This window comes from Chiloscyllium plagiosum, unplaced genomic scaffold (assembly GCF_037043375.1).
Source record: "Chiloscyllium plagiosum isolate Xiang-an unplaced genomic scaffold, Cpla_swu_hap1 HiC_scaffold_26, whole genome shotgun sequence".
In the NCBI taxonomy this organism is placed as follows: domain Eukaryota; kingdom Metazoa; phylum Chordata; class Chondrichthyes; order Orectolobiformes; family Hemiscylliidae; genus Chiloscyllium; species Chiloscyllium plagiosum.
In genome coordinates, this window is record NW_028270164.1 from 51,647,003 (window position 1) to 51,664,668 (window position 17,666).

The 17,666-nt window shown below is 42.8% G+C and overlaps 1 protein-coding gene across 2 annotated transcripts in view; it reads right to left on the reverse strand.

Moving 5' to 3' along the window:
- Positions 1-16,894, reverse strand: part of LOC122563315 (sodium-coupled monocarboxylate transporter 1-like) — a 108,008-nt gene extending 91,114 nt beyond the window's left edge. Inside the window, exons 1-3 of one of the 2 annotated variants that reach the window (XM_043717034.2) lie at positions 15,413-16,894; positions 1,803-1,868; positions 1,381-1,432 (exon numbers count right to left, since the gene is read on the reverse strand). In XM_043717034.2, the coding sequence (XP_043572969.1) occupies positions 1,381-1,432; positions 1,803-1,868; positions 15,413-15,766 (472 nt within the window). In that variant the 5' untranslated portion in view covers positions 15,767-16,894. The remainder of the gene's footprint in view (positions 1-1,380; positions 1,433-1,802; positions 1,869-15,412) is intronic. The other variant, XM_043717035.2, reaches the window with a different exon arrangement.
- Between the last annotated feature and the right edge of the window lie 772 nt (positions 16,895-17,666).

Below are 17,666 nucleotides of genomic sequence, written 5' to 3' on the forward strand. Positions count from 1 at the left end.
GTCACAAGCTTTGCAAAGGGTAGCAATGATTATGTACCCCACATGGTGACTGCCATACTCACAGCTGGGTTAATTTTAAGATAGTGGACTAAAGCCTGAAATGTGCTGTTAAATGGCCTTTGAAAGGTCTTAATCAGTGGCAGACTGGAAGGCTGACTCTAGGCTTTCCCTTCCAAACTTTCATTCTGATGGAAGGAAGAAGGAGCAGGGTGTGAGTATGATACCACTCTGCTTAACAAACTCCCCTTCCCACATCCAAGCTCATCACCTCTGGGAGCAGAAGATTCTGTCCAACATGATAACAGAGGAAGCAAAAGTTGCAGAAATGGAAATATAACAGAATCTTATCTTAAACTCTTTAATGATAATCTGACCCACAATTTTAATTTTACCTTAATAACTAATATTTAATTGCTATTATAAAGCACAGATAAATTACTGAAGGTGGTATTCATCTTGGTTGTATATCAGACTTTGCGAATATGTAGTGATGTTAAAACTTGCTGGAGAGAAAGGCAGATTTGAATGAGACAGAATTTTATTACATTGGGGAGTGTGAATGAATGTCAATTGCTTGTGCAATTATAAGGAAATACTACTTTACTATAGCAGCTGGATGTAATTAACAAGCAAATGTTGTCATATCATGTGGCCACCAGCATATTGAAATTTCTCATCCAAATTCTTTCAATCCTAATGCAGTCCAGGAGCTGGAGACTGCAGCAACCACTAAACACTGGGCATCCTCCCACAGGAGATGATGATGCACATTACCAGGGAATGGTAGATGTTGACAAGGAGGAACCAACATCTGGCATTTGAGGCTTCTTGAAATGAATAACAATCATTGGCTTCAGCTCTCCAAAATGGACAACTGGTCACTGTCGTTTAAGTGGATTTCTTGCAACCCTATACATTCCATTATGAATTCTTCAGTCCCTCCTTTAACTAATTAACTACTTTTAATTTAAGTGTTTTCTAATCAACGGATTCATGGCTATTATGACACATCTCTGGAGCAGATAAGATTTGAACCCAGGCTTCTTGATTCAGAAGGAAACACACTGCCATTACACGACAACAGCCCCCTCAGTGCTTGCACTGACAAAATATTTTCCAGTTTGACCTGTTCAGAAGTGTTATTACACACCTCTGGAACAAGTGGAAATTGAACCCAGGCCTCCTAGCTCAGAGGCAGGGACACCATCACTATACTGCAAGAGCCTCTTCCTCCTCTAACTACCGCATTCTTCATAAGAGAAAGCAGTTGATTTAAGATAGATCACAGGGAGATAAAATGTTTGTCTGCAGGGAAAATTTAGGGCTTGACTGTACAGTACTGGTTTAATAACTGTGGAAGGAATGTTAACTTGTACTTACCCTGATTCAATGCTAGTGCAGGAGCATAAATGACAATCCCAGTGTACAACACCTGTCAAAAAAACTATATCATTAATCAATAATGTTAAGCACATCCATATTTGATATTAAATTAACAACTTCACGCAGTTGATGAAATTAGTTAAGTCTCCTTGCTTGTGCTTTAGGCTCAGTGCTGGAGGTGAGAGACTTGAAATATGAATATGTTTATGTCCAGTTTCTCACTGTAAGATGCTAATCCAATCTATCAGTCTCTTGGTATATTAAACAAATTGTTGATCTTTGTGAATGAACCTTCACAGTGTCCATAGGCTATTAGATAAAGACAGGAAGTTTTGGAACCTCAGTTGGAGTTTTTTTTCTTCACTAACAAACAACGGAAAACTCAAGTATCTTGGTATGGTGAAAGATTTGATACTCACAGTTTGAGTGACGAAGAAAGAGGTCCCAATGTATCGTGCTATTTTGTTGTATCTCAAATTTAAATACTGGAGAGAGAAAAACAGTCAGTGTCGAGTAACTTACATTTACAATGGTTCTGTATTTCATCCAGGATCTTACATATTGCTGCCATAGAGAGAGAGAATGGGATCCGCAGGAAATTTCCCTCTTCTGTCAAATATAACCAAGTCCTGACTCATGATTATGAAGAGTTTTCCCTTCAAACCTACTCATGAATGAGTGAGCTTACTCCTGGCTTTATCATTTGCCAACCTAATGGAGAAAGTAGGGACTGACCAATGATGGTGCTGCAGACTGACACTTATCTCACACCAAACATTGTACACACCAGCATAATTACACAGATTCTGACTGTCAGGAAATAAAGAATCTCAATTTATAGAAGGAGACCTAATTATGGAGGCCAAGAAAACTACAGCTCTGATGGATATCCTCTTTGACAATTGTGGTAGTACTGAGTGACTTTGTGGGGTTGCTCTTGTTATTCAGGGGAAAGGGAAATAAAATCTTTATACTAGCTGAGCTAGGAATCAATGCCCAGCTCTGTAAATCTGCGAGCCCTTCTTTGGAAAATTCCAAAATCAACCCAATACTTGGCTCAAAAGAAAGTTCCAGCAAAAAAGTTGAGAGCTCCTGTAATCTTCTCTGCTGTGGGCAGCATCATCACTGATGTGCTCCTTGTGGTTTTCTATATGGTAGCCAATGTAACATACCACAGAGTAGGTTCATATTGAGTTATATATCTGGAAGCTTATTAATAAATAATGACATAGACTGTGACATCTCAGAATTCTACAACCAGTCTAAGTTGAATGCTTCTTAGATAACTATTATATTGTATACATTGTTAATTAGCTGACAAATTAACTAGCAGACTGGCTGACTGCTTAATTGCTGAGTGAATGAACAGAGAGTAAAAAGTAGACCTCTTACATGAGAACATCACATGCTTAAAGGTGTAGTGCCTTCTTGAGAATATTGAATAATACAACAAACACCATCTTAGACCTGAGCTGCATTGAAGTTGACTTGACAGAATACTGGCCTACATATTATTATCAACTTCCCATGATTTTATCTCCCAATCGTTATTTTGACCATGCTGTGAGCTTAGCAAATAAAAAAAAATCAAATGAACACAAAGAAATTAAAGTTAAAACCTATTAGCAAAAATGAAAAGACAGTAAGGACTAATTTAAAGAATTCCTGGATGAAGGCCTTTCAGCCCATTGAGGCTGTACCGACTGTCTGAAGAGCATCCCACCCAGACCCACCCCATCCCTGAACCCCATAGTTCCCATGCCTAATGCACCTAGCCTGCACATCCCTGGATACTACATGGCAACTTACCATAGCCAATCCACCTAACCTGCACATCATGGATCCACATTTTTCACTTTAGATTATAGGGTAAATCATTTCAATCACCTAAGTTGTCTTTTCCAGTCACATCTATTCTTTGGACATTAACTGACTTGTTTCTTGGCGTTGAGCTCAATTAGAAATAACAAGCAGTCGATCTTTTCCCAATAAGCTCTTTTCCCTCACCATGAACTCCATTCCTCTTCCTGAAAGCTGTCTGAGATTGAACTGGAATTTTCTTTCCATTATCAATACTTTGTAGTTTCATTTCCACAATGTCATCTGTCTTTTTAACTTCCTCACCTCATCTTTGTCATCTCATCTCATATCTTTGTCAGCTCTAGACTGTACAATTCCAATACTGTTCTAAAAGGTCTGCCTTTCAACTTCCATACAGGAATTTATACCATTGTCTGCTGCCATTTTTTTTTAATTCACACCCATTCATCCACCTTCCTTCTGCTCATTGAGCTACCTTATTGGTTTCCAATTGGCGGTGATGCCATTTGAAATTCTTGTTTGCTGATATTTCCAATGGTCTCATATCTCCCAATCTCTGGAACTCCTCCGCACCTGCAACCATACAAGATCTCTATATTTCTCCAATTCCAGCCACTTCAGCAACCCCAATTTTAGTTGGTCCAATACTAGTGACTGGAGCTGCCTAGGTCCCATGCTGTGGAATTCCCTCTTTACACCCCTCAATCTGTCATCTTTCCTTCCAGTCATCCTTAAAACCTATCACTTTGATCTAAGCATCTTATCACCTATCCTAAAAACTAATTCTGTGGCTTGATATCAAATTTTGTATGGGACAGCTTCTTTGAAATATGTTGTGACTTGTTTTACAACAAACAGTCTGTGCTGTATAAATCCAAGCTATTGTCATGAATTGGCTTCAGAATGAATATCCGTTTTATGTTTGGCTAAAGTTGGTGATCTTTAATGGCACATTATTTGTGAATTAATTCGATGACCAGAGAATTGAGCTGATTGGAGTTCAGTTTCATAATTTCCTTCCACTCAATTTCTGCGACCATTTATCCTCACTGAAGGATGTAATATTTATTGGAAAGAAATTAAACAAGTTCTAGATACTCCCCAATTCCTCCTCTAAGTGACCAGTGTTCACCTATATACATAAATTCAGTGGACTTCACCACTGAAAGCACAGACTGACAATATAAAGTATTTGTTCACTCTGAGTATTTCAGATTTCAAAGTCATACTGATGCACAGCATGGAAACAGACCCTCAGTCCAACTCATCCATGCCGATCAGATATCCTAAATTAATCTAGTCCCATTTGCCAGCAATTGGCTCACATCTCTCTAAACCCTTCCTATTCATACAACCATCCAGATACCTTTGAAATGTTGTAATTGTACCAGCTGCCACTATTTCACTGGCTGCTCATTCCATACACTCACCACCTTCAGCGTGAAAAGAGTTGTCCCTCTCACCTTAAACCTATGTCCTCAAGTCTGGACTCCCCCATCCCAGGGAAAACACCTTGTCCATTTACCCTATCCATGGCACTCATAATTTTAAAAACCTCTGTAAGGTCACCTCTCAGCCTCCAACCTTCTAGTGAAAACAGCTCCAGTGTATTCAGCTATTGCTCAAATCCTCCACCCCTTGGCAACATCTCTGTAAACCTTTTCTGAACCTTCTCAAGTTTCACAACATCCTTCCTATATCAGGGAGACCAGAATTGCATGCAATACTCCAAAAATGGTGTAACCTACGTCCTGTACAGCCACAATATGACCTCCCAACTCTGGTACTCAATATTCTGACCAATAAAGGAACGCCTTCTTCGCTATCCTATTTACCTGCGACTTCACTTTCAAGGAACTATGAACCTGCACTCCAAGGTCTCTCTGTTCAGCAACACTCCCCATGTCCTGACCATGAAGTATATAAGTCCTGCCCTGATTTGCCTTTCCAAAATGGAGCACTACACATTTATCTAAATTAAACTCTATCTGCCACTCCTGTATCCATTGGCCCATCTGATCAAGATCCCATTGTAGTCTGAGGTAACCTTCTTCCTTTTCACAGCAGAGAGCGGCGCGAGCTGGGCAGAAGTGAGGTTGGAGCGCAGAGCTAGTCGGGAAGGTAAGTGATTGATATTTGAGTGGGTGTGTTCTAGACCCCAGGCCTACATAGTAGGGCCTCCCTCCCATCCTCCTCCTCTAACCTAATTTTAAAGTCCAAAGGTAAGCTACTCAGTGTTCTTGTTTTCGGAGACGAGCTGTAGAGTAATGGCAGTGCAGGCAGGGGAATGTTCCTCCTGCAGGATGTTCGAGGTAGGGGTGACCACCGATACTCCTGCCGACTTCATCTGCAGGAAATGCAATCAGATTCTGCTCCTCACAGGACTGATAAGCTAGAGGAGATACTTGTTAGGAAGGAAGATGTGTTGGACATTTTGAAAAACTTGAGGATAGACAAGTCCCCCAGGCCTGATGGGATATATCCTAGGATTATGTGGGAAGCAAGAGAGGAAATTGCAGTACCGTTGACAATGATCTTTTCGTCTTCACTGTCAACGGGGGTGGTACCAGGGGACTGGAGAGTGGCAAATGTTGTGCCCCTGTTCAAAAAAGGGAATAGAAATAACCCCGGGAATTACAGACCAGTTAGTCTTACTTCCGTGGTAGGCAAAGTAATGGAAAGGGTACTGACGGATAGGATTTATGAGTATCTGGAAAGACACTGCTTGATTAGGGACAGCCAGCACGGATTTGTGAGGGGTAGGTCTTGCCTTACAAGTCTTATTGAATTCTTTGAGGAGGCGACCAAGCATGTGGATGAGGGTAGAGCAGTGAATGTAGTATACATGGATTTTAGTAAGGCATTTGATAAGGTTCCCCATGGTAGGCTTATGCAGAAAGTCAGGAGGCATGGGATAGAGGGAAATTTGGCCAATTGGATAGAGAACTGGCTAACCGGTCGAAGTCAGAGAGTGGTGGTAGATGGCAAATATTCAGCCTGGAGCCCAGTTACAAGTGGAGTTCCGCAAGGATCAGTTCTGGGTCCTCTGCTGTTTGTAATTTTTATTAATGACTTGGAAGAGGGAGTCGAAGGGTGGGTCAGTAAATTTGCAGCTAATACGAAGATTGGTGGAGTTGTGGATAGTGAGGAGGGCTGTTGTCGGCTGCAAAGGGACTTAGATATGATGCAGAGCTGGGCTGAGGAGTGGCAGATGGAGTTCAACCCTGTCAAGTGTGAGGTTGTCCATTTTGGAAGGACAAATAAGAATGCGGAATACAGGGTTAACGGTAGGGTTCTTAGTGAGGTGGAGGAACAGAGGGATCTTGGGGTCTATGTTCATAGATCTTTGAAAGTTGCCACTCAGGTGGATAGCTGCTGAAAATGTGTTGCTGGAAAAGTGCAGCAGGTCAGGCAGCATCCAGGGAACAGGAGCTTATGCCCGAAACGTCGATTCTCCTGTTCCCTGGATGCTACCTGACCTGCTGCGCTTTTCCAGCAACACATTTTCAGCTCTGATCTCCAGCATCTGCAGTCCTCACTTTCTCCACTCAGGTGGATAGAGCTTGTAAGAAGGCCTATGGTGTATTAGCGTTCATTAGCAGAGGGATTGAATTCAAAAGTCGTGAGGTGATGTTGCAACTGTACAGGACTTTGGTTAGGCCACATTTGGAGTACTGTGTGCTGTTCTGGTCGCCCCACTTTAGGAAAGATGTGGATGCTTTGGAGAGGGTGCAGAGAAGATTTACCAGGATGTTGCCTGGAATGGAGAATAGGTCGTACGAAGATAGGTTGAGAGTGCTAGGCCTTTTCTCGTTGGAACGGCGAAGGATGAGGGGTGACTTGATAAAGGTTTATAAGATGATCAGTGGAATAGATCGAGTAGACAGTCAGAGACTTTTTCCCCGGGTACAACAGAGTGTTAGAAGGGGACATAAATTTAAGGTGAAGGGTGGAAGGTATAGGGGAGATGTTAGGGGTGGGTTCTTTACCCAGAGAGTGGTGGGGGCATGGAATGCGCTGCCTGTGGGAGTGGTAGAGTCAGAATCTTTGGTGACCTTTAAGCGGCAATTGGATAGGTACATGGATGGGTGCTTAAGCTAGGACAAATGTTCGGCACAACATTGTGGACCGAAGGGCCTGTATTGTTCTATGTTCACTGTCCACCACATCTCCAATTTTCATTTCACCTGCAAACGTACTAGATGTACCTCCTATCTTCACATCCAAATTATTTATATAAATGATGAAAAGCAGTGGACCCAGCATCGAACCTAGTGACACTCTACTGGTCACAGGCCTCCAGTCTGAAAAGCAACCCTCCACCACCATTCTCTGTCTTCTACCTTCAAGCCAGTTCTGTATCCGAATGGCTAGTTCTCCATGTGATCTAACATTGTTAACCAGCCTATCATGAGTAACCTTGCAGAACTCCTTACTGAAGTCTATTTAGGTCACATCCATAAAACCATAAGACATAGGAGCAGAAATTAAGACATTTGGCCCATCGAGATCATGGCTAATAGCCTTTTGAACCCCATTTTCCTGCTTTCTTCCCATAATCTTTGATCTCATTGGCAATCAAGAACTTATCTATCGCTGTTTCAAATATAGTCAATGTCCTGGCCTCCACCACTCTCTGCCGAAAGAAGTTTCTCCTTATCTCCATTCTAAAAGGTCTTCCCTTTACTCGAAGGCTGTGCCCTCGAGTCCTCATCGCACCTGCCAATGGAAACATCTTTCCAACGTCCACTGCATCCAAGTTGTTCAATGCTCAAAGTTTCAATCAGATCCCCCTTCATCTTTCTAAATTCCATTGAGTATAGTGCCAGAGTCCGCATGCGTTCCTCATATGTTAAGCTTTTCACTCCTGGGATCATTTTTGTGAACCTGCTCCAGGGTCAATACATGCTTCCTGAGGTATAGGGCCCAAAATTGCTCACAATACTCGTAAATGTAGTCTGACTCGAACCTTTTAAAGCCTCAGAAGTACATCCCCTGCATTTATATTCTAGTCCTCTCGAGATGAATGACGACATTGCATTTGCCTTCCGAACTACCAACTCAACCTGCAAGTTTGCCTGAAGGGAATCCTGGACTAGGACTCCCAAGTTCTTTTAGCACTTGAGATTTCTGAATTTTCTTCCCATTTAGAAAATAGTCCATGCCTCTATTCTTCCCACCAAAATGTATGACTTCATACTTTCCATGTTGCATTTCATCTGCCATTGCTTTGCCCACTCTCCTAACCTGTCCAAATTTTTCTGCAGCCTCCCCAATATGACCTGCCCCTCCAATTATCTGTGTGTCATCTGCAAACTTTGCCAGGATGTCCTCAGTTCCTTCATCCAGACCATTAATGTATAAAGTGAAAAGTTGTAGTCCCAACACCAACCCTTGTGAAACACCACTAGTTACTGACTTCCATCCTGAGACGGACCCTTTTATCCCTATTCTCTGCTTTGTGCCAGACAGCCAATCTTCTATCCAAGCTAGTACCTGGCCTCTAACACCATGGGCCCTTCTCTTACTCAGTAGCCTCCTGTGCAGCACCTTATTAAAGGCCTTCAGGAAGTCCAGATAAATAACGTCCATTAGCTTTCCTTGGTCTAACCTGCTTGTTACCTCCACAAAGAATTCTAACAGATTTGTCAGGCATGACCTCCCCTTAATGAGACCTATTTTACCATCCATTTCCAAGTATTCAGAATCTCAACCTTCACAATGGACTTCAAAATCTTACCAATGACTGAGGTCAGGCTAATCGGCCTATAATTTCCCATTTTTTTGTCTTGATCCCTTCTTAAACAAGGGTTAAATCAGTGATTTTGAAGTCCTCTGGGACCCTCCCTGACTCCAGTGATACCTGAAAGATCTTACTAAAGCCTCCACTATCTCTTCAGCTATCTCCTTCAGAACTCTCGGTGTAGCCTGTTTGGTCCAGTCAATTTATCCACTTGCCTTAGCACTCTAGCACCTTCCCCTTAGTGATGGTCACTATACTCACCTCTGCCACCTGAATCTCTTAAATTTTGGGGATATTACTTATGTCTTCCACTGTGAAGGCTGACAAAGTACATATTCAGTTCCTCAGCCATGTCTTTACTCCCCATTATTACTAATCCAGCATCATTTTCCAGTGGCCCAATGTCTACTTTTGCCTCTCTTTTGCCCACAGCTCCGTCCTCACCAATCCACAGCGGTACTTCCTCAAAAAAACTCAATCAAATTAGTGAGACACAATTTGCCACAAACAAAGCCATGTTGACTATTCCTAATTAGTCCTTGCCTTTCTAAATACTCAGGATTCCCTCCAACAACTTGCCCACCACTGATGTTAGGCTCACCGGTCTATAGTTCCCTGGCTTTTCCTTATCACCTTTTTTAAAAATAGTGGCACCACGTTAGCCAGCCTTCAGTCTTCTGGCACTTCACCTGTGATTATCGATGATACAAGTATGTTGGCAAAGGGCCAGCAATCGCTTCCCTAGCTTCCCACGGAATTCCGGGGTACACCTGATCAGGTCCCGGGGATTTATCCAACTTTGTGTGTTTCAAGATGTCCAGCAACACCTCGAAGGTAATATCAACATTTTTAAAGATGTCACAATGTATTTACTCAAGTTTTATATCTTCTAAATCCTTCTCCCGAGTAAACACTGATGCAAAGTACTCATTTCGTATCTCCCCCATCCACACACAGGCTGCCTTGCTGATCCTTGAAGGATCCTATTCTCTCCCTAGTTACCCTTTTGTCCTTAATGTATTTATAAAGTCTCTTTGGATTTTCCTTTTTTGCCAAAGCTATCTCATGTCCCATTTTTGCCCTCCTGATTCCTCTCTTAAGTATACTCCTACAGCCTTTCTAGTCTTCTAGGCATTTACTCGATCTCTGCTGTCTACACCTGACATAGGCTTCCTTCTTTATCTTGACCGAAACCCTCAATTTCTCTAGTTACTCAGCATTCCCTACACCTACCAGCCTTGCCCTTCACCCTAACAGGAACATGCTGTGCCTGGACTCTTATTATCTCATTTTTGAAGTCTTCCCATTATCCGGTTGTCCCTTCACCTGTGAATATCTGCCAACTACCCACACCCCGCCCTCACATGAACTTTTGAAAATTCTTGCCTAATATTGTCAAAATTGGCCTTCCTCCAATTTGTTCCTGACTGTTTGCTCCTTTTCCCAACTGTACCAGTCTCAGACTGATCTCTTTTGTCACTATTTCCCCAGCCCCCTTTACTACTCTAAATCCTCCTGGGCAGCTCTAGCAAATCTACCTGCCAGTATATTAGTCCTATTCCAAATCAGGTGCAATCTTCCAATGATCCAAAAATGTGAATCCTTCTCCCCTGCACCAGCTCCTCAACCACGCATACATCTGCTCTATCCTCCTATTCCTACCCTCACTCGCTTGTGGCAGTGGGAGTAATCCAGTTATTACTATCCTCAAGGACTTCCTTTCTCCTACATTGCCTAACTTCCTATATTCTCTCCACAGAATCTCATCCCTTTCTCCACCTATGTCATTAGTTCCAATGTGTATAATAACTTCTGCTGGTCCTTCTCCCCTTTGCGAATGTTCTGCACCATCTCAAAGATATCCTAGATCCTGTCACCAGGGCCACAACATACCATTCCGATGCCTCATTATCGTCCGCAGAAATATCTATCTGTGCTTCTGACTACAATCCCCTATCACAATTAATCGTTTGAAGCCTGACATACCTGCTGTTACATTAGAGCCTGTCTCGGTACTAGAAACCTAGCTGCTAGTTCGATGTTCCCCTGAGAGTCCATCACTCCCTACATTTTCCAAAACAGCGTATTTGTTTGAGATGAGGATAGCCATATGACACTCCTGCATGATCTGACTCTTTCTCCTACCTTTCCTGGATGTAACCCATCTACCTGACTTGTATCTTTAGTTTATCTTTGGTCATCCATCACATCCCCTGGTTCCTGTAAATTCCCTATTGCCTCTAACTGCCACTCCAATCAATCCATGCGTTCTGATAAGTTTCGCAGCTAAACGCACTTCATGCAGACATTATCAGTAACATGGAAACTTTCCCAAATCTCCCACATCCAACAGGAAGAACACATCACTCTACCAAAGACCATTTTTGAACCTGAACAATATACAGACCCAGAAAATAGCAGTCTTACTACCTGAAAAAAAGCTAACATAGTACCTATGTTTTATATTTTTAAAGTTTAATCAAGAGACAGATCTCAACAAAACATGTAATAAAGAAAGAACCCACTCTACTTGTAGATTTACAAAAAAAAGACACTTGAGAAAGCCACTTAGCTCCTCCTTTTCTGTGAGCTCCAATACACAGGTTTCTCTAAAGTCAGCTATGAATTTCATTGTTTGTTAATTTTTCTTAGACAAACTCTGATGTCCAGAGATACTTGAAACCAAACAGCAAAACAGCAGCCATGCAGATTCACTGCTGGATCAGATAGCAGTGTAGTTTATTTCTCCATTTGATTCACTTCCTGTGGTCACTGCCTTTGTTCGTCTTCCTCCTTTTCAAAGTGCTGTTGATCTTTTTTCCCCCTGAAGTTCCAAAACAATGCAACAGCTTATAAAAGTAATTACTGCTCCTAGAATTCGAGGAAATCAAAAAAGGAGCAGCATTTACAGCCACACTGCCCATTTTGTTCTGTATTTTATGTAAAAATTGAAGAATGTTATAATGTTATAACATTGATCAATTTCAAAGTGTTTTGTGTTCAGCAGGTCTGACCTTTTTTTTTAACTGGATACTGCTTTCAATAGGGAAACAGAGCATGCACAGAATTAATGACAGTGCATTATCGAAGAGAATTGCTCTGATGATTTTACTGGTCTAAGAATTAGCATGGATTTTTATGGCATCTATATGTACATAAAATACATGCTGGGAAAGCACAGGTACATCAAATAATGTTTTCCTCAGCAGAAATTTCTGATCTCCCCCTCATAGAAAACTTCCGTATTTTGTCTTTTGTATCATCTGACACAGAATCCCTAGATTCCCTACAGTGTGGAAACAGGCCCTTCAGTCCAAGAAGTCCACACTGACCCTCCAAACAGTAACCCATCCAGATCCATTCCCCCTACCCTATATTGACCCCTGACTAATGCACCTAACCTACACATCCCTGAACACTATGAGCAGTTTACCATGGCCAATTCACCTAATCTGCACATTTTTGGACTGTGGGAAGAAACTGGAACACCCAGAGGAAACCCACACAGACACGGAGAGAACGTGCAAACTTCACACATACAGTCACTTGAGGCTGAAATCAAACCCAGGTCCCTGGCGCTGTGAGGTGGCAGTGCTAATCACTGAGCCACAGTGCTGCCCTCCTGTATTTACCCTCGACTACACATCCCTGAACACAATGGGCAATTTAGCATTGCCAATTCACCTAACCTGCACATTTTTGGATTGTGGGATGAAACCGGAGCACCCGGAATACCTTGTTAATTGTAAGGTTATGATGCGTTGTTTTGAACTCCCCAACAATGGAAATGGCTTCTTTTTATCTTCCTATCTGTTTTTTTTTAAACTTTTTGATCATGTACGCCATTGGTGTTTGTGGGAATTTATTGTGAAGAACTTGGCTGCGAAGTCAGCACAACAGCAGTGACTACAACTCAAAAATATTAAATTGGCTACAAAATAGGTTGGAGCATACTGAAGTCCTGGCTTCTATACAAACACTTCTTTTGAAATAAAAGGAATCCTGCTCATCTTTATTTAAAACTTATGTTATAGAATGTACTGCATGCTTCACAGAATCATCATCAGAAAAGGATTGAACGCAAATTTAAAGAAATGTTGCAGACTAAGGGGTTAAATGTAACAATAATCAATTTAGAGCCCAAGATCATTTTCATAAGGAGCTATGTCATGATGACATCAGATCACATGGGATTGAGACCTGATGGAAGAAGGCAACCGTGAAGCCCTTCTCTACAATGTTTACATACATAATTTCTAGGAGAAAATAAGGACTGCAGATGCTGGAGATCAGAGCTGAAAAATGTGTTGCTGGAAAAGCACAGCAGGTCAGGCAGCATCCAAGGAGCAGGAGAATCGACGTTTCGGGCATAAGCCCTTCTTCAGGAATGAGGAAGGTGTACCAAGCAGGCTAAGATAAAAGGTAGGGAGGAGGGACTTGGGAGAGGGGCACTGGGAATGCGATAGGTAGAAGGAGGTTAAGGTGAGGGTGATAGGCCAGAGAGGGGGTGGGGGCGGAGAGTTCAGGAAGAAGATTGCAGGCAAGGAGGTGGTGCTGAGTCCGAGGGTTAGGACTGACACAAGGTAGGGGGAGGGGAAATGAGGAAGCTGGAGAAATCTACATTCATCCCTTGTGGTTGGAGGGTTCCTAGGCGGAAGATGAGGCGGTCTTCCTCCAGGCATCCTGTTGCCATGGTCTGGCGATGGAGGAGGCCAAGGACCTGCATGTCCTTGGCAGAGTGGGAGGGGGAGTTAAAGTGTTCAGCTACGGTTGGGTTGGTTGGTGCGGGTGTCCCAGAGGTGTTCTCTGAAACGTTCCGCAAATAGGCGGGCTGTCTCCCCAATGTAGAGGAGGCCACATCGGGTGCAGCGGATGCAGTAAATGATGTGTGTGGAGGTGCAGGTGAATTTGTGACGGATATGGAAGGATCCCTTGGGGCCTTGGAGGAAAGTGAGGGGAGAGGTGTGGGCGCAAGTTTTGCATTTCTTGCGGTTGCAGGGGTAGGTGCCGGGAGTGGAGGTTGGGTTGGTGGGGGATGTGAACCTGACAAGGGAGTTGCGGAGGGAGTGGTCTTTCCGGAATGCTCTTAGGGGAGGAGAGGGAAATATATCCTTGGTGGTGGGGTCTGTTTGGAGGTGGCGGAAATGACGGCGGATGATACGATGTATCTGGAGGTTGGTGGGGTGGTAGGTGAGGACCAGTGGGGTTCTGTCCTAGTGGCGATTGGAGGGGCGGGGTTCATGGGCGGAGGAGTGGGAAGTGGAGGAGATGCGGTGGAGCGCATCGTCAACCACGTCTGAGGGGAAATTGCGGTCTTTGAAGAAGAAGGCCATCTGGGTTGTTCGGTATTGGAATTGGTCCTCCTGGGAGCAGATGTGGCGGAGGCGAAGGAACTGGGAATATGGGATGGCGTTTTTACATAATGTCTAGGCAATAAATGTTAACAATTTCCACTAGCTTTGTGTTCACTGGTTATATATCCTAACCCAAGTTCCCAATTAAAGTCCTACAAGCATCAGAATAAGTGAATACGTGTCTGAAAAGCTAACTCAAAGGAGAGAGTGCAGTGACAAGGTTTCGGGATGGAATTTAAAAACTTGGGAACTAGATATCTGAAAGCACTGCCAGCATAAAAGCAAAATGCTGGAGGTCTGAAATATAAACAGAAACTGCTGGGAAACTCACCACGTCTGGCAGAATCTGCAGAGACAGAAACAAAGCTCAAGTGTGGTAGAACTCTTCTTTGGACCCTTCTGAGTTCTAAATTTCATACTGGATTCAAAACATTATGTTCGCCTCACCGCCTGACCTCCTGCATTTCTCCAACATGTTCTGTTTCTCTGCCACTAATAATTAATTACACCAGTTCAGGGTGCACAAGAAGTCAAAGCCAAAGGAGTGCAGGGATTGTAGATGATGGTATTTTTGGAAGAATTAAAGAAGTAGAGAAGTGATCATAGAATCAGTGTAGAAACCGGTCATTTGATCCAACAAGTCCATACTAACCCTCCAAAATGTAACCCACCCAGACCTATTCCCCTACCTTAGTAATCCACATTTCCCCGGACCGATGCATCTAACCTACGCATGCCTCAACATGATGGGCAATTTAGCTTGGCCAATTCATGGAAGGATTTGAAAACAATTATGAGAACTTGTGAATATGGAACAGTTACAGGACCAGAAGCTAATTTAGATCAGTGTGTATTTGGATGATGGGTGAACAAGGCTTGTTATGAGTTATGACACAGAAAGTCCAGTTTTAGATTATGTCAAATTTATGAAGGATGCAATGTAAGAATCTAGCAAGGAGAGCACAAGAGATTATTCAAGTATAGAGGGAATGAAGGCAAGGCATGAATTAAGGTTTCAAAGGAGCTGAGACAGCTGTGGAGATAAACAACATTATGCAGTTAGTCTTGAAGACAGAGCATTATGGGTTTGGAAATCAGTTTTTGTTCTTACCTCATACGCACTGGTGATATTGAGTCTGTAGAATATAGGCAGGAAGAGTTCAGCAGTGATGGTGATCACGATGGCATATGTTAAGCAGAAAATCAAGAACATGGCCCCAAACCGGTAAACCTCTGCTGGTGTCCCAATTACAGTAATTGCAGACATAAAGCTGGATGCAAGGGACAGAGCCACAGGCAATGCCCTCAGCTCTCTGTTGCCCAGCAGAAACTGGACATTGCTTTGCTGGCCTCTAGCTTTAAAAGCCTGATATATTCCAATGAGTGCAGAAACTATCAGCATTAACACAAACACTACATAATCCCACACAGTGAACTCACCCACACCAGTTTTAGGAGTAGACATTTTCAAACAGATTCAAAGTGGGAGTTGTGCACTTCAGAGAAATGGAAGGCGTTTGAATAAAAAGTTTAAAAGTAAACTTTCAGAAAGTTTTACTTCTCAACATAAGTTGACAGTACGAAATTTAACTTCTGAAAAAAATCAAGAAAATGCCAAGTGAAATTTGCTAAACTGTTTTTGCATTTCATTAAAGTGATAAATGATGAAGGGAACTATAAGATATGATTTTGGTAGCAATCACAGGTAAATGTAAGCTGTAGCTAGAGCAAAGAGAAACAGAAAACTCATGGCACACATTGGTTCTTGGCCTCTCAAACAGCACAGCTGAAAAAAATCTTTGCACAGCACCTAACAGATTGAATGACAAGTCACCTTACCTCCCTATTCACAAAGAAACTACTGACTTATTATTGATTAACTCATTTCAAATGAAGCTTCTGAACTCCCAACTTGAAAAGCCAGCATTGGCTATGTTCGACAATATTTATATTTAAAAGTGAAGTGCAGCCTATTGTTTGTATCAATATGTTTTGCATTTGAATATTTGGATCTGGAATCATAACAAAAGATGTGCTGGCCTTCTCCCTCACATCTTGTCTTCTGTTAACACACTCCTTAGTTGTGTGTCCTTTGAAACTTTACAGCCTCACAGATGAGGCTTCTGTGAGTGAGTGGCTATTTTTCAGCCCTCTCCTCCTCTTCTGGAGGTGGTAGAATTCCCGTTTGTTCGAGATATCAACCCACTGATGCCAGTTACCATCCCACCCCTACAGCCTCATCGTCTAACTCCGCACAGACCACCTACTGGGGACAGAATTGAATATTCTCTGGCGAGAGTTGAACTGGGCCGGTGTGGAGGGGGGAGACTGGGGACAATTGTGTGATCAGGTGCGATGTGGGGTGGGGTCGAGGTCCCGCCTATTCTCGCTTCTCTCTAATTAATTACAGGCTGGGAAACCATTAACGGCCTTCATTCTGCCGCGACTAGGATTGGGCGGAGGGAGGAGTTGGCGCCAGAGGATCCTGTCAGGTTTGTTGCCGCCTTCCTCAGGGGGAAATCCAGTCAAGGCGCTGCCGGAAGTTGTCCCCTGTGTTGTCCGGGCGGTGCCCTGTCCCCCCGGGATTACTGTCCCCCTGCCTCCTTCACTGTCCGTGCACTCCTGGTGCCATGACAACCCAATCTGGGCAGTGACCATCAGTAACCAGCCGCAGCTCCTGACCTGCCGTATCCGCCATTACAGTTGTTGCTGTGTTTGGAGATTTCTTCCATTTGGAAGCGGGTCAGTGGAGATTTCCTGCAGATGCATTATATTTCCCCCAGATGGGGTTCATTTCTGTTCTGTATTATAAAGTTCCAAAGCAAAAAGAGGACTATCCTCCTGACAGGTGCATGTCAGTCTTTATCCTTGTGTTTTACTTAAACAATTGGTCAATGTGAAGGCGAAGTCAAGGATTTTCTTCAGACTTATCTTCAAACTATTCTTATCCCAGTTGTTTTATTTTTAGTTAATTCAATGCTGAACCAGCATTTATTGCATATCCCGAGGAGTCCACACACTATCACTAGACAATTCAGATCCCAATCTGAAATCTGGTTTGTTATTGTTTTGGTTTTAACAAGGTCCATCTTTCACGGAAACATAAACATGCAATGTTACGGATTTGGTTTTAAAACTTAAAAGAGTTTGAAACACGTAGTAGAGTAGAATCCAGTTTATCCCAAAACAATGCCATATGGTACACAGCAGTGAAAAATGTGGTCTCTGTCACCTGCTTAATTTAACGGTGGCATCAACATCCAGTCTGGATAATCTGACAGACTCTAACTGAACCCTTCAAATACACGAGCTAAGGTTTTGCACTAAAACTTCTGGTTTGGCATTATGACTAAGTTCCTCATTCT